Below are 26,932 nucleotides of genomic sequence, written 5' to 3' on the forward strand. Positions count from 1 at the left end.
CTTAGGGCTATATCTGGGAATCCAGAACCAAGGGAATTTTCCTGACCTGCTGTTCCAGTAAACCCAAGCTTATCATCTTGTTAAAACTGTACTTTGGGCATGTAGTTCTTAGTTCTCCGTCTAGGCAAGCTTTAGACAGAATTCAGGAGGCTCTAAGAGTTGTAAGGTTTCCCTTTTACAGTTTTAAAGTTTTAATTTGGGTGCTAATCAAAAATTCTTCAGGCAAGTGGTAATGTTTGTACAGATCTCTTTAAAAAGAGGAAGGGGAAGATATATGACTGAATGAATTTCTTAAAAAAAATTTTTTTTTAAGTTTATTCATTTTGAGAGACAGAGCGGAGGAGGGGAGAGAGAGAGAGAGAGAGAGAGAGAGACAGTCCCAGGCCGACTCCGTGCTGTCAGCGTGGAGCCTGATGCGAGGCTCAAACTCACGAACTGTGAGATGATGACCTGAGCTGAACCCAAGAGTCAGATGTTTGACAGACTGAGCCGCTCAGGCACCCCTGAATGCATGTCAACTTGCAGAAAAACTACTTAAAGGAGATGAGGGCTAAAAGGAAGTGGATGCAGTAGCGGGCTAGTTGGAGCTCAGGAGTTTTAGCCAAGATAACTTCACAAACACCATTGGGTACATTATATTAGTCAGAAATACGTTTGTGTTAATGTGCTTCTGGATTCTAGTGTTCAACCTAAGATCCATAACATTTTATTATGACTTACAATATAGTCAAGTAAGTCAACTGGGATCAACAACTCTCAGGGAATAGACCTTGGGCAGAAAAGGTGGGAATAGGAGGGTGAGACGAGGGGAGGGCTTTTGAAGTTGTGAGCTACAAAGAGCAATTGAAGCAGGCCAGATGTAGGCAGGAGGCGGGGTTTCTGAACAGTGAGAGGGTAGCATTGACTGTCAGGATGGGTGTGAGGCAACTGGGGAGAAGCAGAGATTGACACATGCCATGATGGAGAGGTGAGGGGCCACTAAAGACAAAGCAGGTACCTTATACTAGGTACTGAGTATAAAAGAGGCATAAAAAACATGGTTCCTCTCCTCGGAGTTTCAGAGACAGAGAAATAGGCAAGCCAACAAATAATTTGTGCAGAAGGTTTTTAGTTGAAGTAATTTACAAAAACTCAGAACAAGGAGGAATAATAACCATGAACACCCATTGAACACTTTTGTGCCAGACACAGTGCTAGGTGCTTTGTATGTATTATTCCAACAACTCTATGATGGCCGTTCTCATCATCTCCATTTTCACAGGTGAAGAAACAGACTTCTTAGCAGAGCAAGTAACTTGCCTAAGGTTGTAGGTGGTACAGCAGGTGTTCTCTAAATTTGACATGATCCCAGCAAATTCCAGGATTATTAATTATTAGTAAGCTACACATTTAAGCCGCTGATACTCCTTGCATTCCCTTCCCTGAAAAATAAATTTGGACACTAGGAACTAGATTTTTAAAGTTCATACTAAAATATTCTGAAAAGGTAGAGCAATAAGAATGGACTAGAGCCCCCAGATGTTAAAGCATTCCAAGAAACTCTAATAGTTTAGATGTTAGAGTGCTGGTTCAACAAACAGGATATTAATGCTGCAGAATAGAGAGTACATGTGGAAAATTTTGACACCCCTATGATAGGAATGTGGCATATGATAAGGCTGCACATTATATTCGATGGGAAAAGTTGCTTATTCTGTTAGAAGCAATGAGATAATTGGGTAGTCATTTGTAAACACACACACACACACACGATACAATCACAACTCTACTTTGTGCACCAAATGCATCAAAGATTTAAATAGGAGACAATTAATGTCACAAACATTCTATAGGAAAACATGGTAGCATTTGAAGTAATTCACTATAGAAAGGTGTTTCTAAGCCTGGAACAAACTTCTGTAGCTGTCAAAGGAAAGTTTAATGAAATGAACAACATAAAAATATTTTATTATCATTAAAAAAACCATAAACAAAGTCAAAAGACAAACAAACTGGAAAACATATTTGCAACATATGACCTAGACAAAGCATTTTTATTTTGTTCCTATATGATATATGAGATATTTAAGTGTTGAAAGTCACCGTTTTTAAAATTAAACTTTTAATTTTAAGATAATTGTATGTTATCATCACAATCTATTCCATCCATGTTGTTGCAAAGGGCAAGATTTCATTCTTTTTATGGCCAAATAATATCCCACTGCATATATATATATATATATATATACCACATCTTCTTTATCTGTTCATCAATTGATGGAAACAGGTTGCTTCCACACTTTGGCTATTGTAAATAATGCTGCTATAAGCATAGGGGTGCATGTATCCCTTTGAATTAATATTTTTGTACTCTTTGGGTAAACACCCAGTAGTGTGATTATTGGATCTTAGGGTAGTTCTACTTTTTGAGGTACCTCCATACTGTCTTCCACAGTGGATACACCAGTTTGCGTTCCCACCAACAATGCATGAAATTTCCTATTTCTCCACATCCTTGCCAACACTTGTTTCTTGTGTTTTTGATTTTAGCTATTCTGAGAGGTGTGAGGTGATATCTCACTGTGGTTTTGATTTGTATTTCCCTGATGATAAGTCATGTTAAAGCATCTTTTCATGTGTCTTTTGGCCATTTATATGCCTTCTTTGGGGAAATGTCTTTTCATGTCTTCTATTTTTTTAAATTGGATTATGTTTTTTGTGTGTTGAGGTGTAACTTCTTTATATATTTTAGATACTACCCCTTTATATGATATGTCATTTGCAAATATCTGATCACATTCAAGGTGGCCTTTTCGTTTTATTAGTTGTTTCCTTTGCTGTGCAGAAGCTTTTATTTTGATGTAATCCCAATAGTTCATTTTTGCTTTTGTTTCCCTTGTTTCAGGAGACATATGTAGACAGATGTTACGACAGATTTCAGAGAAGTTACAGCCTGTCTTCTCTTGCAGGATTTTTATGGTTTCAGGTCTCACATTTAGGTCCTTAATCCATTTTGAGTTTATTTTTGTATATGGTGTAAGACAAGTGGTCCAGTCTCATCCTTTTGCATGTAGGTGTCCAGTTTTCCCAGCACCACTGTTGCATCCTGGGAATATATCCCACTTGATTGTAATGACTGATTTTTCAAATGTAATTTTGGATTTGTTTGATAACATTTTGTTGAGGATTTTTGCATCTATGTTCATCAAGGATATTGGCTTGTAGTTCTCTTTTTTTGTTGTATCTTTATCTGGTTTTGGCATCAGGGTAATGCTGGCCTCATAGATGAAACTGGAAATTTTCCTTCCTCTTCTACTTTTTGGAAACATTTGAGAAGAGTAGTTGTTAACACCCCTTTAAATGTTTGGTAGGATTCACCCTATGAAACCATCTGGTCCTGGAATTTTGTTTGTTGGATTTTTTGGTTACAGAATTAATTTCATTGTTATAATTTGTTCAAATTTTCTATCTCTTCCTGTTTCAATCTTGGTGGGTTATATGTTTCTAGGAATTTATCCATTTCTTCCAGGTTGTCCAGTTTGTTGGCATATAATCTTTTATAATATTCTTTTAATCCTTTTCATTTCTTGGTGTTGGTTATTTCTCCTCTTTCATTTATAATTTGTTTATTTGAGGACTCTACCTCTCTCCTTTAAAAAAATTTTTTTTAAATGTTTATTTATTTTTGAGAGAGAGAGAGACAGAGTGTGAGCAGGGGTAGGGTTGAGAGAGAGGGAGACACAGACTCTGAAGCAGGCTCCAGGCTCTGAGCAAGCTGTCAGCACAGAGCATGACATGGGGCTCGAACTCACGAGTTGTGAGATCATGACCTGAGCCGCAGTCAGACGCTCAACTGACTGAGCCACCCAGGTGCCCCAGTCTCTCCTTTTTAATAAGTCTGGCTAGAGTTTTATGAATTTTGTTGATCTTTTCAGTAAATCAACTCTTGATCTGTTCTATTGTTTTTTTGTTGTTGTTTAGTTTCTATATCATTTATTTCTGCTCTAATCTTTATTATTTCCTTCCTTCTGTTGGTTTTGGGTTTTGTTTGTTCTTTTTCTTGCTCCTTCAGGTGTAAGGTTAGGTTGTTTATTTGAGATTTTTTTCTTGCTTTTTGAGGTAGCCATGTGTTTTCATGTTCATTTGTCTTTATGTATTTTTTGATTTCCTCTTTGATTTCTTGGTTGACCCATTCATGGTGTAGTAGCATGTTATTTAACCTTGATGTATTTGTGCTCCTTCCAGATTTTTTCTTTTGGTTGATCTCTGGTTTCCTAGCATTGTTGTCAGAAAAGATGCACGGTATAAACTTCAGTCTTTTTGCAATTATTGAGACTTGTTTTGTGGCTTAATATGTGATCTATTCCGGAGAATGTTCTGTGTGCACTTGAAAAGAATGTGTATTCTGCTGTTTCAGGATGGAATGTTCGGAACATATCTATTAAATCCATCTGGTCCAGTGTGTTGTTTAAAGCCACTGTTTCCTTGTTGATTTTCTGTTTAGATGATATGTCCATTGATGTAAGTGGGGTGTTAAAGTCCCCGACTATTCTTGTATTATTATTGATTAGTTCCTTTATATTTGTTCTTAATTGCTTTATGTATTTGAGTGCTTTCATGTTGAGTGCATAAATATTTAAAATTGTTATGTCTTCTTGTTGGATTGTCCCCTTTATTATTATATGGTATCTTTCTTTGTTTCTTGTTAGTCTTTGTTTTAAAGTTAGTTTTTGTCTGATACAAGTATTGCTACTCTGGCTTTCTTTTGACATTCATTTGCATGATAAATGTTTCTCCATCCCCTCACTTTCTATCTGCATGTGTCTTTAGATCTAAAGTGAGTCTCTTGTAGGCAGCATATAGATGGGTCTTGTTTTGTTATCCATTCTGTCACCCTATGTCTTTTTTTTTTTTTTACTTTTCTTATATACATTTTATTTTTATTTTTTAAAGTAAGCTCTACACCCAACATGGGGCTCAGACTCACAACCTGGAGATCAAGTGTCACACGCTCTATAGACTGAGCCAGCCAGGTACCTCAACCTGTGTCTTCTGAGAGGAGAATTTAGTCATTTGACATTCAAAATAATTATTGATAGGTATGTATTTATTGCAATTTTGTTATGTTTTAAGTTTGTGTTTGTAGATCTTCTCTGGTCCTTTCTTGCCTAGCTCTCCTCTCACCATAAGTTGGCTTTCTTTAGTGATATACTTGGATTCCTTTCTCTTTATGTTTTGCATATATATTACCGGTTTTTGATTTGTGGTCACCATTAAATTTGTGTATAACATCTTCTGCACATAGCAGTCTATCTTAAGTTGATGAATCCTTAAGTTTGAACCCATTCTTTCCTCCTCTTCTCCCCACGTTTTAGGCATACAGTGTCATACTTTATTCCTATTATTTTGTGAGTCCTTTGACTCATTTTTATAGATACACTCATTTTTACTGCTTTTGTGCTTCCTACTTTTCTTACTCTTACTTATGGTCTTCCTTTCCACTGACAGAGTCCTCTTTAACATTTCTTGTAGGGCTGGTTTAGTGGTTGTGAACTCCTTTAACTTTTTTTTAAATGTTCATTTATTCTAGAGAGAGAGAGTGCAAGCAGGAGAGGGGCAGAGAGAGAGAGGGGGGGCAGGGGATCTGAAGTGGGCTCCTCACTGACAGCTGTGAGCCTGATATGGGGCTCAAACCCACGAACTGTGAACCATGTGGCTCATGACCTGAGCCAAATTTGGACGTTCAATTGACTGAGCCACCCAGACACCCCAACTCCTTTAACTTTTGTTTGTCTGAGAAACTCTTTATCTCTACTTCTATTCTAAATGACAACCTCACTGGGTAGAATATTCTTGGCTGCAGATGTTTTCCTTTCAACACTTTTAAGATATCATACTCCTTTCTGGCCTGCAAAGTTTCTGTTGAAAAATCCACTGATAGCCTTATGGGGTTTCTTTGTAGTAACTATTTTCTTTTCTCTTGTTGCTTTTAAAATTCTTTTTATTTTATTACTGCTTTTTTGCCATCTTAATTACTATGTGTCTTGTGTGGATGTCCTTGGGTTGATTTTGTTAGGGAATCTCTGTGCCTCCTGAATCTGAATTTCTGTTTCTTTCCCCAAATTCAGGAAGTTTTCAGCTATTGTTTCTTTAAATAAATTTACTGTTCCTTTTTCTCTCTCTTCTCCCTCTGGGATCCCTATAATGTGTTATGCTTGATGGAATTACTGAGTTCCCTAAGTCTGTTCTCCTTCTGCATAATTTTTTTTTCTCTTACCTGCTGAGCTTGATTACTTTCCATTACTCTGTCCTCTATATCACTGACTCATTCTTTTACTTTATCTAGCCTGCTATTTATTGCATTTAGTGTATTTTTAATTGCAATTAGTGTTTTCTTCATCTGTGATTGGTTCTTTTTTTCTGTCTCTGTTAAGGTTTTGATGTCCTAAACTCTTTTCTCAAGTACAGTGAGTATCTTTATGATCATTACTTCAAATTCTCTAGAAGGCATATTACTTATCTCCATTTTGCTCATGTCTCTTGCTGTGTGGGACATATTCCTCTGTCTCCTCATTTTGCCTTTTTGTGTCTGTTTCCATGTGTTAGTAAAGTCAGCTAGTCTCTTGCTTTTGAAAGTAGTGTTCAAGGGTGTGCGCTTTTAACAAGGTGGTGCTGGTTCTCTTCTACAAGGGTGCCTAGGTGGTGCTGAGACCAGGGCAGCTGGGGCCACTCCATAGAGCATGCTGATGGGGGGCGTAATTCCAACAAGGTGTGTGCATCCTCCAGCCTCCACTGCTGTGATTGTAGCCCCGCAGAATTTGAGGTTGGAAGATGTGCCAGCAAGGCATTTGCAGGTTCCCTGGTAGAGGGAACCCACAGCCTTGGATCTGAGGCAGGCCCAGCTGAAGGTAACAGGTTGTGGTGCAAGCAAGTTAGGTAATGAATGCTGGGTGCCATGCTGGTTCCCACAGGTGGCTGTGTGTTTATGTGGGACAGGGGAGGAAGATGAGGCCTGTCAGCTCCTTTGTTCCCCGAGTGTCCTTCAGTGAACTCTGAGATCAGTAACTCTCCTTCCTAAATGCCCCGGGTGTTTTTCCAACTGCTGCTTCTATGCTGTATCTTTGTGGCTGTTTGTCGTCCTGTCTTCTTAAGGGCAGGGGCTCAGCTTCTGATTGCCTTCCAGACTCTCCCAGAGCCAACCCCACTGATTTTGAAAGTTCTAGCGCTTTAAGTCCCTCAGGTTGTACGAACTCACAAAATTCAGCCCCTCTGTTTTTGCATGTGGTCTCTTCTCTACATTTAGCTGTGGAATTTGTTCTGCCAGTCTTCAGGTCATTCTGTGGGTTATTCACACTTATCTGAGTGTTATCTAGTTGTATTTGTGGGGACAGGGTGAGCCCAGAGCCCTCCTATTCTGCCGTCTTTGCCAGAAGTCTCCCTTCTCTGGAGACATTTTTGGTGGTCATGACTGGTGAGGAGGATGCTACTGGCATCTAGTGGGTAGAGGCCAGGGATGCTGCTGATATCCTGCAAAGCACAAGGACAACCCTTATGACAAGGACTTTTCTACCCCAAAAAGTCAACAGTACTGAGATTGAGAAACCTTGGTGTAGGGGGCCTTGATTAAAAGGTTTCACCTGTGCTACTGCGAGATGTTCCAGTGTGTGTTACCAGTGCTTCGTAGCATCAACTTTATTTTCATCCGTAGCATGTGAACTAAGATCTTTCTAAGTGCCAGCTGCTGGGGAAACACTAATCAAACGAGAAATTCTCACTAATTTCCTGTTACCAAATTCTTCTTTTTGCTGGTTAGAAAAAAATGGCCTTCTCTATTTTAGCAAAAGCACCATCTGTATTCGAATATGGTCTTTTGGTTTTAACAAATAATGTGCTTCAACAAATGGAAAAAGTACCACAAATGGCAACAGATGTAGCTTAGTGCTGGCTTTAGAAGGTGGCAAGGCCTCCTATTGGACGAGCAATGCTACACACGTCCCACTCAGAGCTGTCGAACAGAACGCTTACAAATTAGAAAGTAATGACCGTTGCTTTACTTGTTACGATAAACCAGAAAAACAGGCTTCAGCTTATTGAATCTATTATTGAACCCTAATTGGCTGTGGTGTTTGGACATTCTGAGGCCTATGGTAAGATAAATAATATTTATGGTTTCTTCAATGTATCAAATCATTGTTTACGAAATACAGTGTAGTATGAAATGCTCTCCTCTCTCAGAGTTTAGACCACAGAGTGACCAGGCGCTCATTCTGGGGTTGTGATTGAAACACTGGAGCCTAGTATGGGTAATCTTCACGTAGACACTCTAACCACAGATGTCAGAATGCTTAGCAGTGCCTCAGGCCCATGCAGACTCCTCGACGGGTTCTTAACCAATACCCTCAACATCGCTGTGCGGGCTTTGGGTGGAATTGAGGAAGGGTAGCATTAAATACACTGAGTAATCTGAAAATGAAGGGTGGGGAATTAAAAATGAGTTCAGTTGGGTTCAAGGAAATTTTCTGAGGATGTCAGCGTTTTCCATTTTGGGGAAAAAAGATGTCTTTTAAAATGTTTCTCTAGGAGAATTTGCTAAAATCGCGTCAGTGATACATGATATGTGAACTGAAATAGTGTAGAGGAAAAAAATTTTAAAACATTAATTAAAAAGTAAAGTCTCAAGGACCCAAACTAAAATACCAGGATAATATTATCAGCAAAGACCTGTTTCCTTATCTGTAAAACAGGGAGAAACAATCCCTTCTGTGAAACTCTTGGAGCCAAATGAGTTTCACAATTTGGGATTTTTAGTATTTTAGAAAAGTAATAAAGCTCATGTATCATTTATTGTATAGAACCTTAAGAGGGGTTTGGGACATTATCCTCTAATGACACATATTAATATCTCTGTAGCAAAATGTACACTAAATGGGTTAAATAAATAATACAAGTAGCTTCATATCAGGTCAAGTCAGGTTTTGCTGCCAAGTGAGTTTGCTATAGACTTATTAAAAAACTTTGAGTTTTCAGAGCTTTGGGATTTAGGAATTATAAATGAGGGATTGTGTATCTGTATCTGTCCCGAAGAGGTATAATAAGAATAAAATGCTACAATGGATAAACTGTGTATAGTGCTGGCATATAATAAATGTGTGATAACAGTAGCTATTATTATTAGGTTGAGACATAAGACATTTTTGTTTTGTAGATAAAAAATAATCAGATACTTTAATTAAAAATTATTATCACTATTGGGATTCTTTGGGTTGATATATATTTTGGCTCCGTTTCTATTCTATTTCTTTTCTTTCCCTCCTTCCTCCTTCCCTCTCTCCTTGAGGGCTTCCACCTTAAAATCCCTGCATATAAAAAAAAAGTAATGTGAACGGTCATCTTTGACCTGGTTTGGTTACTGAACAGGCTTTTAAAGCTTCATCTACTTATGTATGGGCAGGAGGGCTTTGCTTAAAAAAGATAAAAAGCAAAACAAAAACAAAAATAGCAAAATAGGCAGCAAGCATTTTACTTGTCTTGTAGTTCCATGCCCTTCTTTCACAGCAAGACCTGAGTGTTTTAACCACTTCTGATTCTGGTGACCTGGGATTCCAGTCCTAGCAGTCTGGACTGAGTCAGAGGGATCTGAGTTGGATCAGCACAGAATCCAGGCCAAAGTCATGGTGAACTGGCACGTGCACACACACACACACACACACACACACACACACACACACACACACACACACACACACACACACAACATACAGCAGCCAGCCAGCTGCTAGCCACCTCAGAATTGCACCTATTTAAATAACCTGCTGCTTGTAACTCCATTTCCTGGGCCCCATTTCTCTAAATCTCTTTCTGACTGCAGACCTTTCAGCCATTCTCTCAGATCATTCTAGATTTTAATGTTATGGACTATCTACAGTGGCCGAAAACCCAACAAACTCATAAACTACATTCTGTTTACAAGTTCATTTCCCAGGCCAATTGTTTATTTGTTTAATTAAGAAGTTCTATATCCCTGAGAGGACCTTAGTAATTGAAAGCTGCTTTTATTTCACTAATATGTTTAATAACTCCTGATTTTTTTAGTAGGAATGAATCTAGGCTTGTCAAATATTTTCAAGGTAATTCTTCTGCTGAACATGGAAGCTTTTGATTAACCAAATAATTTATGATGATAATAAAGGCATAGAAAAATGGAACAAATATCATTGTTAATTGTTCTTTCCTTCTGAAACATTGCTTGATCTATAGCAGTAACTCTTAAACTGGGTCCCATGGTTAATTGGTATTAGGTAGGTGTTTCAGAAAAAAGAAAAAGCATGCTATGCTCAAATAACTTTGGGAAACTTTGCTTTGAACAAAATGAAGCGGGTATCTTTCCTATAGAAACCCTCAATAGCTTTTAATATACTAATTTGTATTATGACTATAAGAGGGGACTGAGTTTGTAGGAACTCCTAAGACTATTTGAACATGAAAACTTTCCTTTTGCCAAAACAATACTTCATGGACACCAAAGTTGCAGGCAATACGGTGTTTGAAATATTGGCTCTGGCCCATGCTGGTAGGTCAGTTGTGATGCCTTGACATTCATAGTTTTCTTACAAGGAAAACTGGTCAATTAAGAAGCCACTGATCACAGGCAGCCATAATTTGACCTTTCCCTTCCTCATGGCTGTTTGGAGCAGAAGTGGGCACCCAAGTCCCAGGTGACCAAGCCCATGGACTAGACAGAACTGAGATATGTGGAAAGGGTCAATTAGCTGACATGTAAAGAAGCTGCCATGAGGCAGTCGGCTCCTTGAGGGTCTCTGACTAAATCATGGTCATGAGGAGGCAGACATTTTGAGAACAAGGCAGGAAAGACAAGCAGAGAAGAGGGTGAGGTGGCTGATGAGCTATGTCAAGGGCCATGGAAGCAGAGATAGAGCATGTGAGTCACCAAAGAGGAGATTAATTTCGACTACTTGACCTGGAGGGGCAAAGAGGTAACCCCATTCCTAGATCAGCTCTCAAACCTTCGAACTGCTTTTGCCAGGCTGGGCTGTGCAACTTCCTGGGCTCCTCATGATGTTCCTATTCTTATTTCCAGTGACTTCTTATTATAAACTCCCTCCTTATCCACTGCATTCTTATAATTTTTTCCATCATAATTTGAGATAACCTGACAACTCAGCACCTTGCAACTTTAAAAAGTCCAATGAACACTTCTGGTTTGTTGTAAAGACTATTTTTTCCTATTAGAAATTAGAAAAACTTTTTTCTTCCTGCAAAACTGATGCATAGAGAAATTAAAAGCCCAACTAAACGCAAAGCAGACAACAAAAATTACTACAATTCTCCCCACTTGGATAATTGCTGTTAAATTTTGATCTGTGTAGCATCTTTTTTTTCTCTAATTACAAAATGGGAGCACACTATATATCCTATTTTGTATTTTTTTACTTAACTATTATAAATATCTTTTCCTTTTTATCACAACGTATTTAATGGTTAAGTCTTATTTTGCTGTGTACATAGTTTATTTAATCCCCAATGTTGAACATTTTGGTTGTTTATTTTTTTGCTCATATAAACACTTCTGTGATAAATAACTTTGTAACTAAATGTTTGCACACATATGTGATTATCTCTCAGGATAAAGTTCTAGAAGCAGAGTTATGGGATCAAAGTGTATGCACAATTTTAAGGATTTTGATTCTTAATGGACAAATTGCCCTCCCGAAAGTCTGTACTAATTTACACAACAATCAAGCAGTCTCTGACAGTCAAGCTTTATTTTCTGTGGGTTCTCTTTCCAAGCTTTTCACTGCTTTTCGAACCAAATTGCTGTGCTAAACTTTTCAGCTCTGGCTCTGGCCACTTCGTCTCAGAATCTACCACAATCTTCTCTTTTTCTGCCACTGGATCTCCCTCTATTGATTTGGTTACTGAGCAGTGGAGGAGAAAAGCGTACCCAGTTTTATTTGTACCCCATCCAGTCTTGGGAAGGCAGTAGTAGCGGCAATTTAAACTAGAAACTCTCAAGATTTGCTTCTATTGGGAAATGAAAGACTCATAAGGTTCAAGGAGTCCATTAGTGGCAAGTAAATTAAGAGCATAAACGTAAGGAATGCCTGCAGCTTGCAGCTTGGTATTACATGGTTGCTCTCGTTGCTGAAATGTGTATAAAAGACACTGAAACTTCAGTTATATTCCTGATATACTAGCTAGGGCCAACCACCTGTGGCCCTAGTCAACAGTCAAAGATGGTTGTGACAAATGTTGCATGACAATAGCTTAGAGAGGAATAAAAACATCAGTCCTGTTTTTTACTGCATAACTTTTCATCTTATATGTTTAGGGGAGCAGGGCCCGAGAATCCTATTTATGGGCTATAAGACTCTTTCTTTTGCCCTTGGTGGTCAAAAGGGCATTTGGGGAATTTTACCGTTACTTGGAAGTTCTGGTGCAGCAAGCAAAGGCCAGCTGGAAAAACAGTTATTTTTACTGCCTGTTTGCCTCTCTTATGAGAACTTCTGAAAAGTCTGAGAAGTTTGAGGTTACTCATTAATTTTGTGAATTACCTATTTTAGTTATTTATATTCTCCCTAACCAAATTAGTCTGTGCCATTGAGAATAAACTGTTTTTCATACATTTACCTTTTCACTCACTTCTCTTGCTCAAAAGACATCTATTGAGTCTCCACTATGGTGCATGTTTTGCACATGGTTTTAAGAAATATTTGTATGTTGGGTGCCTGAGTGGCTCAGTTGGTTAAGGGTCCGACTAAGGCTCAGGTCATGATCTCGTGGTTCATGAGTTCCAGCCCCATGTAGGGCTCTGTGCTGACAGCTCGGAGCCTGAAGCCTGCTTTGGATTCGGTGTCTCCCTCTCTCTCTGCCCCTCCCCCTCTCGCATTTTATCTCTTTCTCTCAAAATTAAATAAAAAAATATTTGTATGTATTTCATTTCAGAATTTAAGGTCCATCAAAAACAAGGGTTTTAGGTTCTTAGATATTATTATGCCTGGTTTCATTACAACCTCATAATCTACCCTTCAGAACCCTTCAGATCCTCTACTCTTATTGGTGGGATGGGAGGGCTGGGGGATTGCTCTTTAACTAAATAAAAAGGGATGAGTCATGACAGAAAGATCAGCGCTTTACCCAATGTATTTCCAAGGTTTTTCTGTGGGGTTGGGGGTGGGGACTCATGCTATGATCTGGGACCTGCTGTCACTTAGCTGCCATAGTCTCTCTTACTTCCTGAGGCAGAGTTCTTTTGTTTAAACTGCTTTCTCCCATATTGGGTCTCCCCTCGATGCCCCCAAAGCACTGCTAATATAAGACTGTTGCATGAAGTAGATTTTCCTGAGGGTTTTGGGGGTAGTGCAGGGTAATCACAGTGGAGTTTGCTGAACTGCAAGGTCTGAGGGAACTGTCGTCACAAGACTTCCCTCAATTCTAACACCAACAGTAAGTTCAGGGGCTTCCCAAAACTACCCTCAGGTTGGACAATTTGCTAGAAGGAGTCACAGAACTCACTGAGAAGTACACTCGTGGTTTATTACAGGGAGAGGATACAAGTTAACATTAACAAGCAGAGTCAAGGAGGGGTCCAGATGTGGAGCTTCCAATTGCCCTTCCCTCTTAGGGTCCTGGGTGGCATTACCTCCTCCAGACCACGATGTGTGACAGTGTTCAGAGTACTGCCGACCAGGAAACCTCACCAGAGTCTTTAGTGTCCAGATTTTTTTTTTTTAGATGCTCTATCACACAATGCCTATGTGACTGACTGTTAGTGTCCAGTCCTCTAGGGCTAACACCTTTAGTCTTCATTTTCTCTGGATATGAGGGTTTATACAACATGGCCCAAAGCCTCCATTATAAGTCACATCATTAGACAGTCAGTAGCCAAATGCCTCAGGCAAACAAAGAGATTCCATCATGTAAGATAATTCAGGGGTGTGGAGATCATCTCCAAGTAGCCAAGGGGCAAAAGACAGACCTCTTTTTGGTTAAGGTTAATTCTTAACTACATAAATTACACTAATGGGAAGTTTCTAGAAACTTATTAGTCGTTCTTAATCTCACTGGCTGGGTCACACTCCTTTTCTATTATGTTTTTTGAGTTTCTTTCTTTATACTTTCTTATTGTCTCCCTTTTACCTAATTTCTGGATGCATAGGTTTTCTTTGTTAGGCTACCCTTAGAAATGCACAGTTCTCACTTTACTAAACAGAGCAATTCATCTTTCTTGGACTTGCCCTAGTACAACCAGATTGAGCCCGGAGGCCTCCCTTTTCTTGTCCTAAAGGCCCACCAAAACCCATAAGGTATTTTCCTCAATTAAAGAATCATCTGTTACTAAGTCAGACTACTCCTTTAGATGGCATATACTGAATGAGAGTAGCCATCAACCATAGATTTCTATACCTAGTGAAACCATTTGCACAAATGAAGATAAAATAAAGACAGTTTCAAACAAAAGCTGAAAGACTTCCACTATCAAAAGTCCCTTTTTGCAGACTATGAGTCTGGAGTTCTCTCTTGTCCAGCAAGAGAGTGGACACAGAATTGAATATGAGAGAGGCTAATGTCCAGGAGGAGACAAGAGCCCCAAACAGGGCTTTCATCTCTGTATTTATTGAGCTCACAAGATATTACCCACGTGGTGAACGTGAAGAAAACAATCAGATAGTAATCATTAACTTGTGTGTGTAAGAAGCAAAGAGTCTGGGGGGCAAGTGGAGTTGGTGATCAAAGTACAATAGTATATTGGCATCAGATGCAAAGTAATTTCCTGCAGGTGATATAACAAGTTATTCGTGATTCCATTACAATATCTCACTAGCTAACCTTGGGCACTTTTGCTCTGTGGTGGTGGCTTTCTGTAAGCTTTTTTTCTAATCCATTTATGTAAATAGAACCTTTCCCCACAGTCCCTTACTAAAAGGAAAGTCTGAGATACATGAGAAAAGTGGAGTGAACAACTAAACAATGAACAAGAAGGTAAATATGTGGGCAAATATTTTAAAAATTGTAACTGCAATTGGTTTTGTTTAAAATAAGGATTTTTCCCCCATTGCATGAGCTACTTTTACAATTATATTACTTTTATAATCATTGGTGACCTTTTCTTGTTATTGCCCAACAAAGTAAGTCACTTTACCTTTAGAAACATTTTCAAAGAATCCAACCATCTTACTTTAGTTATCAAATCAAAGTATTTTTTATTTTTCAACTAAGAAGAGTAACAGATCATTTATGGATTTCACAGCAATGATGGAACAGTGCAAACCAGAGATTATTCATGTTGAAAAGAAATGAGTTACAAAATCCTCTGGGGCATTCTGTTAAATATCCAACTGGGACGTTCTGTTAAATATTGTTAGCCAGTGGTTCTTAGTATGACTGCTTAAATTTTAAGTTTAAGAGAACTAGTAAGAATGGTAAACTGCTCTACATAGTGTAGTTTAGTAAATGAACAAACAAAAACACAGAGATCAGGCTCTATCTGGAATTTAGTGTTTTAGAGCTGGAAGGGCACTTGGAGCTTTTCTGTCCCAGGTAGAAAAAAATAGAGAATAAGGATAGTACAACGGACAAGTTGTAATCTGACAAAGAGATGGGGCCATTCTAGAGCTCTGATGAGCAGAGGACTGCAGAGCATTTCAAGCTGGCAAAGCTGGCTATGCTTCTCCAACCTGTGCTCTTCCACTGGGGAACTTTTGTGAAAGCCTCTTTGATTTCAATTCATTTCGTATGGCTGCCAGTTACAGCTGTGCCGCTATTTTCATTCCAATAACAATACTTTGTTCATTTGGGAAGTTTTGTGATCAGGTAACCATTGTATCTGGGCAAAAGCATTCGGGAAAATTTGAAGCCAGGACAAATTCACTTAAGATTGTTATTGTTGTTTTTAGGGGCGCCTGGGTGGCTCAGTTGGTTAAACGTCCGACTTCGGCTCAGGTCATGATCTCATGGTTCATGAGTTTAAGACCCACAAAGCCTGGAGCCTCCTTTGGATTCTGTGTCTCCCTCTCTCTCTCTGTCCCTCCCCTGCTCATGCTGTCTCTCAAAAAATGAATAAACATTAAAAAAATAAAAAAAAAAAGATTGTTATTGTCGTTTTTAAACAAGTGGTCAGCCTTGCAAAGTTTATGGATTGGTGTCCAAGCCTTGTACTCTGTGACTGCTCTTTCGAAGGCCACACTTTAGGAAAGAATAGCCATAGGGGTGTTGGGAGATTGATGTGTGTGTGTGTGTGTGTGTGTGTGTGTGTGTGTGTGTGTGTGGTGGGGTGGGTGGGCATTGCTGGAGAAAGATGACCAAGTGTAGGAGAGAAGAGAATGGTTGCCATATTTTATATTTGACAGAAATTTCAAAATCTCTGTGTAGAGATTTTCTTTTGCTGTGCATGGACATAACTGGGAAAAACCTCAAAAAGTTGAATGCCTTAGACCTCCAAGTTTCGTTTTCTCCCAGAATGCCTATTTGGGTATGGTAAGCAGCCTCTGGGTCTGCAGAAATGTGGATGTATGTCTTTCTTCTCTGGGGGCTGGAACTCGCCCTGAGCATGGGCATGTCTGCAAGTGTGGGTGAGTGGGTGCAGGGTTTGTGCCAGCCTGGGAGGCCTTCAGGAGTGATCTAATCTCTGTCATTTCTAAAATGTTCACACAGACGTGTCCTTTGCTGTAAAAGGGCTGCTGTCATTTGTCAGTAGTGGTATATATCTATACGGGCTCAAAGTCCTAGACCTTTCTACCTCTTCCTGGTAAACTCTTCTTTTCTTTCTTCATAAATTGAAGTATAGTTGACATTCCTAAGAGCTTTTCCAAGGCACTTGCCTTGTCTCATTTTGGGCAACAAACTTGTGAATTGTGTGGGGTCCAATTGAGCTGTCTTACTGACTTAGGGGGTTTTAATTTAGTTTCTCTATTTGGAAATGGGGATTGTGGAGGTCTTTTCTTTTGCTTGGTGTTATAAACATATGTGGGTGAAAAAAAAACAGAGGCAAGCAGTCTTTGGAACCTAAAGAGGGCATACAAATTCCTAAAATGTCAGCTATTTTGCCAAGTCTGACTGACTGAGACACAACCAATGGAACACCAGGAGGCTTAATTAAAGAAATGAGGGGCGCCTGGGTGGCTCATTTGGTTAAGCGTCCAACTTCAGCTCAGGTCATGATCTCATGGTTTGTGGGTTTGAGCCCTGCGTCAGACTCTGTGCTACCAGCTCAGAGCCTGGAGCCTGCTTCAAATTCTGTGTCTTTCTCTCTGCCCCTCCCCAACTTGCATTCTGTCTCTCAAAAATGAATAAACATTAAAAAAATTAAAAAAATGAATAAATAATACAATTTGAATCAGAATATTAGTGGCTTCTGGAATTGAAAATTGTCTTAGAATTAGTTTTATCTTACTGTCGTATAGATGAGAAAATAGAATGAAGATATTTCATAACAAATACCTGTTTTCTAGGTTCAGGATCATTGCTAGACAGCCTGGGAAACTGGCCTTGAACCTAGGACCTCTGACTCTAAGAGATGTGGGGTTTATTTAAGGGCCTTCAGCTTTGTGCTCTTGCCTTGGGGACATTTTCACTTGGCATCATTAAAGATGTTTCTCTCTCCAGAGCTGATCCAAGTTCTTGGCCCAGGTGACCCTTTTGAGAATGTCCTTTCTCCTCTCTGTTGCTTTTTCCCTATGATATCCTATGATATCTAAATTTTTGTATAATTAAGACATTTTTAGTGTGTGTTTTTCCATTAAGACTATTTTGTTATAATGATTTAAGTTCTTCTTCTTCTTCTTTTTTTTTTTTTTTTTTAAGAATCCTTTCCCAGTATAGTGTTATCTTCCCTTTGTTTTCTTGCTTCTATTTCAGGTTTCCTGTTATAACTTTTACTCATCAATATCTACTTTATGTGGTGATGATGATGATGATGACAATGATAGAAAACAGTCACATAGCAATGACTATGTACTATCTGCTGTTCTAAATACTTGTGTATATAACACATGGGGGCCTATTGCTACTTCTCAGTTATAAATGGATGTGTACTCAAACATTTTCTTTTGATTAAAATAGATTTTAACTCTGGTTGTTATCCAGTTTTGCACCTCAAGTTTCAAATTTATCATTCTTAAATTTTTGTTGCTAAAATATTCTTTTGTCTTAAGCTCTACTCACCAGTATTTTCTCTTATTTTTGTATTTTACTTGCCTAATTACATTTAGTAATTTTTTTGGTGCCTTAGGTTTAATATTATTTGTATATTTTAATCCGTCTTTTAAAAATGCTTCCTTTCACATAGGAGATTGAGAAAAAAAAATGAACAATCGCAAGAGGGTATATTCAGGCAAATGCAGGAAAGATCCAACATTATGGAGGGAAAAAGGTGGGGATGTGACTGTGTCATCCTAAATAAAAGAGATCAAAGAGAATTGACCATATATCACTTATGAGCCTTGATTAGATGCTGGTTCTAAAACAAAACAGTTTTTGAATATGGACTGGAATAATTGTTCATTTCTTAGTTGCGATAATGGTATGAGGGTTACGGAGGAGAATATCCTTAGTCTTAGGTCATGCATGAGAGAGATGGATAAAGCAAATTTCACAAATGCCAATGATTATTGAATCTAAACAAAAAAATGTATAGGTATTGACTTTACTATTCCTCAACTTTTCTGTAGAGTTGAACGTTTTCATGATAAAGGTTAGAAAATACAAACAAAACGAAGCACAAACAACAACAAAATCTACCTTTATTATCTCTTAATTTTTGTTCATAACTTGCATATTTTTATTTATATTATGTTTTTCTGTATTTTTAATTTAACATTTTCAATTGTCATTGTCTTATTTTACATTGTCCTTAGGGTCTGTTTTATCAAGTCAGGTAAGGCTTTGGGCCTAGGTGGTGGCTGGGGGAAAGGAACAGCATGCATATATTGACCAAGATAATCAGATGGAGTTTGGGGATCCGGTGCTTTCTCTGGCCTCCTTGTCAGACCACCCACCCTTCGTTGTTGGTTTTCCCAAAAACTCATGTATAACCAGGGAAGCCACAGGTTAACATCTCTCTCCTAAATTACCAGAGAGCCCCAAGTGGAGAAGTTTCATTTTAGGAATTCCGTGTTCCCATTGAAAGACTCGTGAAAACGACAATAACAGAAATGCAAAGTGCAAGAGCAGGACAAGTGCAGGACGGTGTCCAACGACCTGGGTGTGGGGGTGGCTCTGATGCTGGAAGACAGCAGCACATCTCCCTCACACGCTCCTGCTGCTAAGAGGGCAACCAGGCTCAAAGCTTGCCCAGGCGGACGTGCGCCTTGTCAAAGGGAACGCAAAGCCAAAGGCAGAACGCAATGCAATTTCCTAAAGCATGAATTTCACTTTAAGATTTGAGGGAAGTTGCTTTTATATTAGAATAAACACAAGTCTAGGGGGTACCTGGGTGGCTCAGTTGGTTAAGCCTCCAACTTTGGCTCAGGTTTGCGTCAGGCACCACGTTGACAGTGTAGAGCCTGCTTGGGGTTCTCTCCCCGCCACTCGCTACTAGTGCTTTCGTTCTCTCTTAAAATAAATAAACTTACAAAACAAAAACAAAAACAAAAACAAACATGAGTCTAAGAGAATAGATCTTAAAAGGTCTCATCACAAGAAACAAAGTTCTAACTATGCATCATAGTTAAGTCATCTAGACTTACTGTGGTGATCATTTTGCAATATATACAAATATCAAATGTTCTACATCTGAAACTAATGTCAGTTATACCTAAATAAAAAAATGAGATAAAATAAATGAAACATGGGTATATTGTAGACTAGCTTGCACAATGGTGGCTCCAAAGGAATTTCATGCTTATTGAAGACTGTTTTTGAGATAGCCGTTAAGATTCCCAGGAGTCTTAGTGGAAGGGTCTGTGAAGCTCTGTATTATGATTTGTTATGGGTATGTTTGGTTAAAGAAGGTTTTATAGGGAGAAAGTTTTTGTGGACTAATATTGTGGACTAATATATATTTCAATATTTTCATATATATTATGTATCAATATTTTATTTATATATATAATACATATATATAAAATTGCGTACCCCCCCCCAAATTTATATATTGAAGTGGTTACTCACCAGGCCTGTATATACATATTAAATTTTTCTGAGTTGTTACAGCAGCTGTTGCAATTGAAAATAATTCAGCAAACAGGATCATTTTCTGTGTAGTTTATGGGCTCGGGAACAGGCCAGGAGCATTGGAATTTGAGTTACCGTTAGCCCGCTCAGCCAATCTCCACATGTCACAGGCTGGTAATTTGACCTACAGCTCCCTTGAAGTGAGTCTGCATTGAACACAGAAAGCTTTTTTTTTCTCCCTTTTTGCCAAACATTAAATGGACTTTTATGTGTGTCTTTTTTTTCCCCTTATAAAATCATGATTTGATTCAACAAAAATATTACACACCTTCTTCCTGAGGGTTTCGTATCCTTTCCTTGGACTCACAGCCACACTTTTTCGGCAGCTGTCTGCCCTCCCTTCACCGGAGAGCCTGAGTACGTAAGGCTGGGAGAGGCGGGCCTTGAATTTAGCTGTGCCTAAGAAAACACAGGCGGCAGTGAGAAAAATATCTTCCAATGACATTTCTTTTCAAGATTCAGGAAGTCGGCTGCTTCTCAGTGCTCTTATCGTTGCTGTGAGGTTTTGATTTTTCCAATCTCTGACGTGTGCTGGTTTTCAGGGCAAATTAGAGCAGGAGCTGAGAGAGCCTTCTGTTTGCAGAGAGCAGGAGGCTCTCCTCAGGTTGGAAGGAGCCCCACCTGGTCTGCCAGGCTACCTCCCAGAAGCTGGGGCTGGCCGGTGTGTCTGATGATGGAGACAATTGGAGCCACTTCAGCAATGGAAGCTGGCGCCACGTTTATTACATCCATTGAGATGTAGATTGTGGTGGGTGGGGCAGAGTGCCTAATGATACCATCAACTCACCGCTATGTAACAGGTAACCTGCTTTCCAGCTATTTTGTATGATATCCAGACTTCCTGGCAGTAAGTCTTGGCAGTTCCCAGATGCGGCACCACTGAGCTCAGTTGCTTCCGTTTTTTAATGATACCCTAACCAGTGGTTGAAAGACCTAAGATGATAGTGGCCACAATGATGTGCTATTCTGGGTTACTGAAAATGGAAATTTGTTTTTTGCTGAAGACTGTTTATCAGTGTAGTAACTTGTGTTTCAGTAATATTAGGAGTTCTGTGGGGCGCCTGGGTGGCTTAGTCGGTTGAACAACTGACTCTTGATTTCGACTCAGGTCATGATCTCATGGTTGGTGAGTCTGAGCCCTGATTCAGGCTCTGCCCTGACAATGTGGAGCCTGCTTGGGGTTCTCTCTCTCTCTTTCTCCCTCTCTCCCTCTCTCTCTGTTCCTCCCCCACTTGTGCTCTCTCTTTCTCTCTCTCAAAATAAACTATATATATTAAAAAACAGGAATTCTGTTTTATCAGGAGTTATACTATGAAGGAAAAATTACATATAAAGTCTTCAGGGGCACCTGGGTGGCTCAGTCAGTTTAGCATCCAACTCCTGGTTTCAGCTCAGGTCATGATCTCACAGTTTGTGGGTCCAGTCCCCATGTCAGGCTCTGTGCCGTAAGTGCAGAGCCTGCTTGGGATTCTTTATCTCTCCCTCTCCCTCTCTGCCCCTCCTCCCTCTCAAAATAAAGAAATTTTTAAACAAATTTAAAGAAATATAAAGTTTTCAGAGTCATGGAAGTTCTTGTAACATTTTAAAGTTAAAATCCGTAGAGATATCTAAACTTATTTGATCCAAGTTTTGGGAGTCCTAAAGCCATTGTGGTTTAGATGATATCTGTTTATGATTGACAGAAATTGTAACAACTGTGCAAAATCTTGAGTTATGGGGTCTTGCAGTCCATTTGAGAGACCATCTGCACACAACAGAAATGTGTGTTTATCTGGAGTGTCCAAGAGGAGGGTGGAGGAGGATGGTGGGGGTTCAGATTCGGATGGGTGGAGTGCAGAGCGCATACCCGCTATACTTGGAAGAGCAAATCCCAACTGCCTCAGCCTGCCTCTAGTTTTTCAGAACAGAAATTGAGTATGAAGGAGTCAAACAAACAAAAAATCCAACCAAATACTGGATTATAACATTAATTTTTGTGACCATTTCTATTTGTGAGTGTGTGAGTGACATTAATTGGGTTCTGATTCTGCAACAGACAAGACTTTGACCTTGAACCCTGCAGGATGGCATCCCCAAGAAAGCCCTACTTGTGTCTTGAGAGTCAATGCCTGGGGAGTAGGCTATCCCGAAGCTTTCCACAAGCAGGTCTGGGAGGGCAGACTCAGTGACCCTGGCCTTGTTCCTGTGCTTACCAAGAGGAAGAGGATAGACCTGAGCCACCCCTCACACTTTGTGTAATTCCGGGATAAAATATGTTAAAGGTTAAAAAGCCTTTAAAAGGGGGTAATCTCTGGTCTCCCTGTGGAAGGTGATCAAATACTATTAAAATATTCCCATTTCTGGTAAATAAATCAATTTCCAAATACTTACAGAATGCCTTCCATGGTCAAAATCTTGATCCAGAATTGCTCATTAGAGTAACTTCATCTGCAGAAAGAACTCACTCATGAACATTAAATGGCAGCGTTATAACCACGTACAAGGGCAAACTGCGCCGTCCAAACAGCAATGCACTGGTTTGCAGCTCAGTAGGGGTGTGGGTCTGGGGACAGCCTCCAATCCAGACTCTATACTAAGAAATTAGGTAATTCAATGACAATAATATTTTTAGCTGCAGCTTAAGGGAAGTTTACAGCTTTAAAACAGGAAATGGAAAACAATAAGTAAGAAACTATAAAATAAATTGAGCACACAGCTTTCTGTTACATTTTATACCCAGGATATATATACCTAAAGCTTTTACTTTAGGAAATGACAGGCTTACTTGGAGGGCCAGCACCTTCTGGAGTCTCTCTCTTTTTTATTGAAATGGAAGTGGGAGCAGTGTTGGATACACTTAAGGCTTAGGTTTTTATTTCTCTGTAAATTTCAAATTGTGTCTTTAATATGTGTCTAAGAGGATTTTTTTTCTTTTAATATTTACAGGCCATCTTACGGTAAAATGAACCTTTGCTGTGTATTAGAATCTGGGTATTATTATTGGCCACATTTTATTGAGTGATTACAGTGAGCCAGGTCCTGTATTAAGCACTAAAATGCACTAGTTTATTTAACTTATTTAACATTATGATGCAGGGATTATTATTATCTCCATAGTATAGATGAGGAAACTGAGGGTGATGAGAAAAGTTATACTGCTTGCTAGCAAGCTCCCAGCTACTAGCAAGCTTTGTACCAGGAACTCAGATCTGCCTGTCTCCAGAGCCTGAGATCTTAATCTATTCTGCTGACTTTCATTCAATGTCATAAACTTGAGAACTGGGGAGCCATGGGTTGATGAGCTGTACACGTGACAACCCCCATATTGCAGTTTCTTTTAAAGTTTCTTTAAAATAACTCTAAGAGGGGTCTCTGACCAATAAACTCAGATCTCCAAACTGGCTGAATTTGCCATATGTTATTTCCCCAGAATTTGGGTTCTAACAAATGGCAAAGCTGGAATGACCACTCCCTTCCCTGGGCTTCAAAGAATTTGATGTCTTGCCTCTATGGGCGGAGAGCTCTTAATTTTAGCATTGGTGGCATGTGTTGTCTGAATGGGAAGAGTCAGGTGTAGTGAAGACTTGATAGGATTTGTAGTCTAAAGAAGGTCAGGAATCCCAGTGGCTCAACTCTGCCTTAAAAATGTCAGTTTTCTTACCTTTAATAGAGATGATGTCAATATCTATTCAACTGGAGTGTTAGCATTAAATTAGACAATACGCGTCAATGAAATTTATGAGTTACTGTTTTTGGAGACATTGAAGTTCTCCTCCACTGCCTTGATAACATGTGGGCTGGTACTTTACCATCCTCTGTTTCTAAGGATCTGTTAAAGTCACTTTTTTTCTGAGAGTGCTCGCTCTAATGGGACCTGGCTGGAAACAGATGGTGCACTCACACCGGGAAGAGTTTAATAAAGGGCCTATTTACTTAGGTGTGTGCTGGGTTTAGGAAAAGCAACAGAGGATGTTGTAGTATCCTGGTGGGAAGCCATTACCAGTAAGTCTGAAGGGACGAGGGGAGGGAAGGTTTACGAGAACCCAGAGTTTTTGGAGAGGTCCTCCTGGCAAGAACTGTGGCCTTTGGTGGAGGGATGCGGTCCACCCACAAAAACTTACCTGGGAAAGATCCTGGGAAACATTTCTTTCTGACTTCACTTTCTTCCCTCCCTTTGATCTTCTGCAGATACTCACCACTGGTTGAATTCAAATGGAAGCCACAGGGGAAGGGAGCTCCTGATGCAGCCTGCAGCCTGTATAGGTCGGTTCCTGGGGCAGAGGGCAGGTGGAGAAGAGTGGAAAGCAGCACTGGGCAAGTAGAAGGTACTGAGCACAGCCACGTGGCCTTCCAAATATGTTAACCAATAATCTTTATCACTTTGGTCAGACTTGGCCTAGTCAACCCTAATTCAGCATTATGTTGTCTTTGGTGACTCTTCCTCCCCTTGTGGATTTTCTCCACTTCTAGAAATATTCACTCTTTATTTCTAAGCTGCCTTGTGCTCTTCTTGTTATGAAACGAAATTAATACAAGATGCTCATTTTCACACTTAAATGTCTTATGCCTAATTGTTATTTTAAAAATGCATACTGATTTTCACCCCTGGGATGGCTAAGTTTGCTACCAGACCAATTGCAGATGAAAAAAATACAAAGAACAACTACTTGGAGGCACTGGAAAGTGGATACATGCAAACAGATTATGGAGGGTAATTGGATGAGAGAATAAGACAAAGAATTCATTCCTCAGTTATGGTTTTTAGCTGAAGAGTAGTTCATAAGAAATGTCGATAGCCTTTTCGGCATGAAGAATTAGAGGAGAGAGTTGAGAGCAACCACGGCCATTAAAAAGTGGGGAGGAAATCTCTACAAGGAAAGAGCCAGAGAGGGGAGTCCCAAATTCTGTTTATAAACTTCACAAATTTCTGGCTGGCCCCTGAACCATAGATGCATGTGGCACACTACAAGCCACTCAGTAAAAGGTAAGTAAACTGAGCTGAAATATGAACTATTGCCTGAAACACGGAGTACTTAAATTTTTTTTTTTTTTCAGCTTTGCCAAAACAAAAATATCATACCCTTTGGGAGAAGTATAATAGAACCCAGAGTCCTCCCAAGAAAATATTCACAATGTTCATTGTGATGTATAGATGAAAAATATACTTTTTTTGGTACAAATTAAGAGGCTGATCTAAAATTCATATAGAATGCAAAGGCTTTAAAATAGCCAAACAACTTTGAAAAAGAGCAAAGTTGGAGGACTCATATTACCTAATTTCAAGACTTATTATAAAGCTATAATAATCAAATATAAGGGTAACAATGACAAGATGGACAAATGTCAATGGATATAATGGAAAAATAAGTCCATATATATAGGGTTGATTGATTTTTTGATAAAGATGCAAAGGCAACTCAGTGGAGAGAGGGTAGTCTTTCCAACAGTTTGGTGCTTGACGAAACTCTTGGGGGGTGATGGATATGTTCATGACTTGTGTTGACAGTTTCACAGATGTATAACATGTCAAACCTTAGACTGTACATCTTAAATAAGTGCAGTTTATTGTATGTCAATTATACTTCAGTAAAGATGGTAAAATAGCAATAATCAACCAGGAATATTTATTGAGAGGCAGGAGATGATAGTATAGAGGTTGAGCTCCGAATCCAGCTTTTCCACTTACTATTTGTATGACTTGGGATGGTTTAACCCTTCTGGACCTGTTTTTCTGTATGTAAAATGTAGTTGTTATAAGTATTGTTAGCTTATTAATACCCTTTTGGTATTCTGTGGCATATAGGAAGGATTCAACAAATGTTAAAAAAGTCTTGTGCTGGGGCACCTGGGTGGCTCAGGCAGTTAAGCATCTGACTCTTGATTTCGGCTCAGGTCGTGATCTTGCAGTTCGCAAGATCCAGCCCTGCATGGGGCTCTGTGTGCTGACAGTGCAGAGCCTGCTTGGGATTCTCTCTCTCCAAATAAATAAATGAGCATTAAACAAATGTATTGAGCACTATGCTGAGTGTTTTATAAGAATTACCTTACTTAAACTTCAAAATCCTGTAAAATAGGTACCAATACCCTTGTATTACAAAGGAGAAAACTGGGGTGCCAAGAGGATGTATGACCTATCCGAAGGTTGGTTGCACAGGATGCAAGTGGCAGAATCTAGACATAAAGGCAGTCAAACTCCACACACTTTTCATCCTATGAATAAGTGTTAACAGATGAGGCACTGACTCAAGTGCTAGTAAGAAAATTGTCCAGACAGTGCCCATGTTTTCTAGGATGTTATTATCTGAGATACATGAAAATACTGAAGACCAACGTGTTTGGGCGGCTTTCTGGGAGTTCCTCTTGTAATTACTCCTGGCATCTGGCTCAGTGCTTACCAAACCTGTTTCTTCTTCCCGGGCACATAGTCAAACTATATTTTCCAGCTCCTGTATCTAGTGAGGTCATGTGGCTAGTTCTTGCCAATGGAATATGAGCAAAAGTGGTTGTATCCTTTGTACATTAAGGTAGGTAGGAATGGGTGGGCTTTCTCCATTCTCCACTCCCATACTGGTTTGTGTTTAAGACAGGGGAGCCACAACGTTGGGAGGAACCTGGTTCCTGAATGACTACCTGGAGCAGAGCTCTTACTGCTGACTGCATTGAACGACCTTTGATGTATTAAGCTACTAGAATTTTGAGATTTGAGGTTGTTTCTTGTAGTTATGAACATACTCTAACTAATGAATTATTCTTGTGGAATGTTACCTTGCTGACATATCCCATC

General features: G+C 39.3%; 1 protein-coding gene across 7 annotated transcripts in view; it reads left to right on the plus strand.

The window, feature by feature from the left end:
• Positions 1-26,932, plus strand: part of LOC147584782 (uncharacterized) — a 475,011-nt gene that overhangs the window by 303,937 nt on the left and 144,142 nt on the right. For all 7 annotated transcript variants that reach the window (XR_015253404.1, XM_086712531.1, XM_086712562.1 and 4 more), the window contains one exon: positions 24,337-24,473. Coding sequence is in view for 6 of the 7 variants with exons in the window: in XM_086712531.1 (XP_086568657.1) it covers positions 24,337-24,473 (137 nt within the window). In the remaining variant the exon portion in view is untranslated. The remainder of the gene's footprint in view (positions 1-24,336; positions 24,474-26,932) is intronic.

The sequence above is a fragment of the Puma concolor genome, chromosome A1, assembly GCF_028749965.1.
Source record: "Puma concolor isolate L17-30 chromosome A1, mPumCon1.1.hap2, whole genome shotgun sequence".
Classification (NCBI taxonomy): domain Eukaryota; kingdom Metazoa; phylum Chordata; class Mammalia; order Carnivora; family Felidae; genus Puma; species Puma concolor.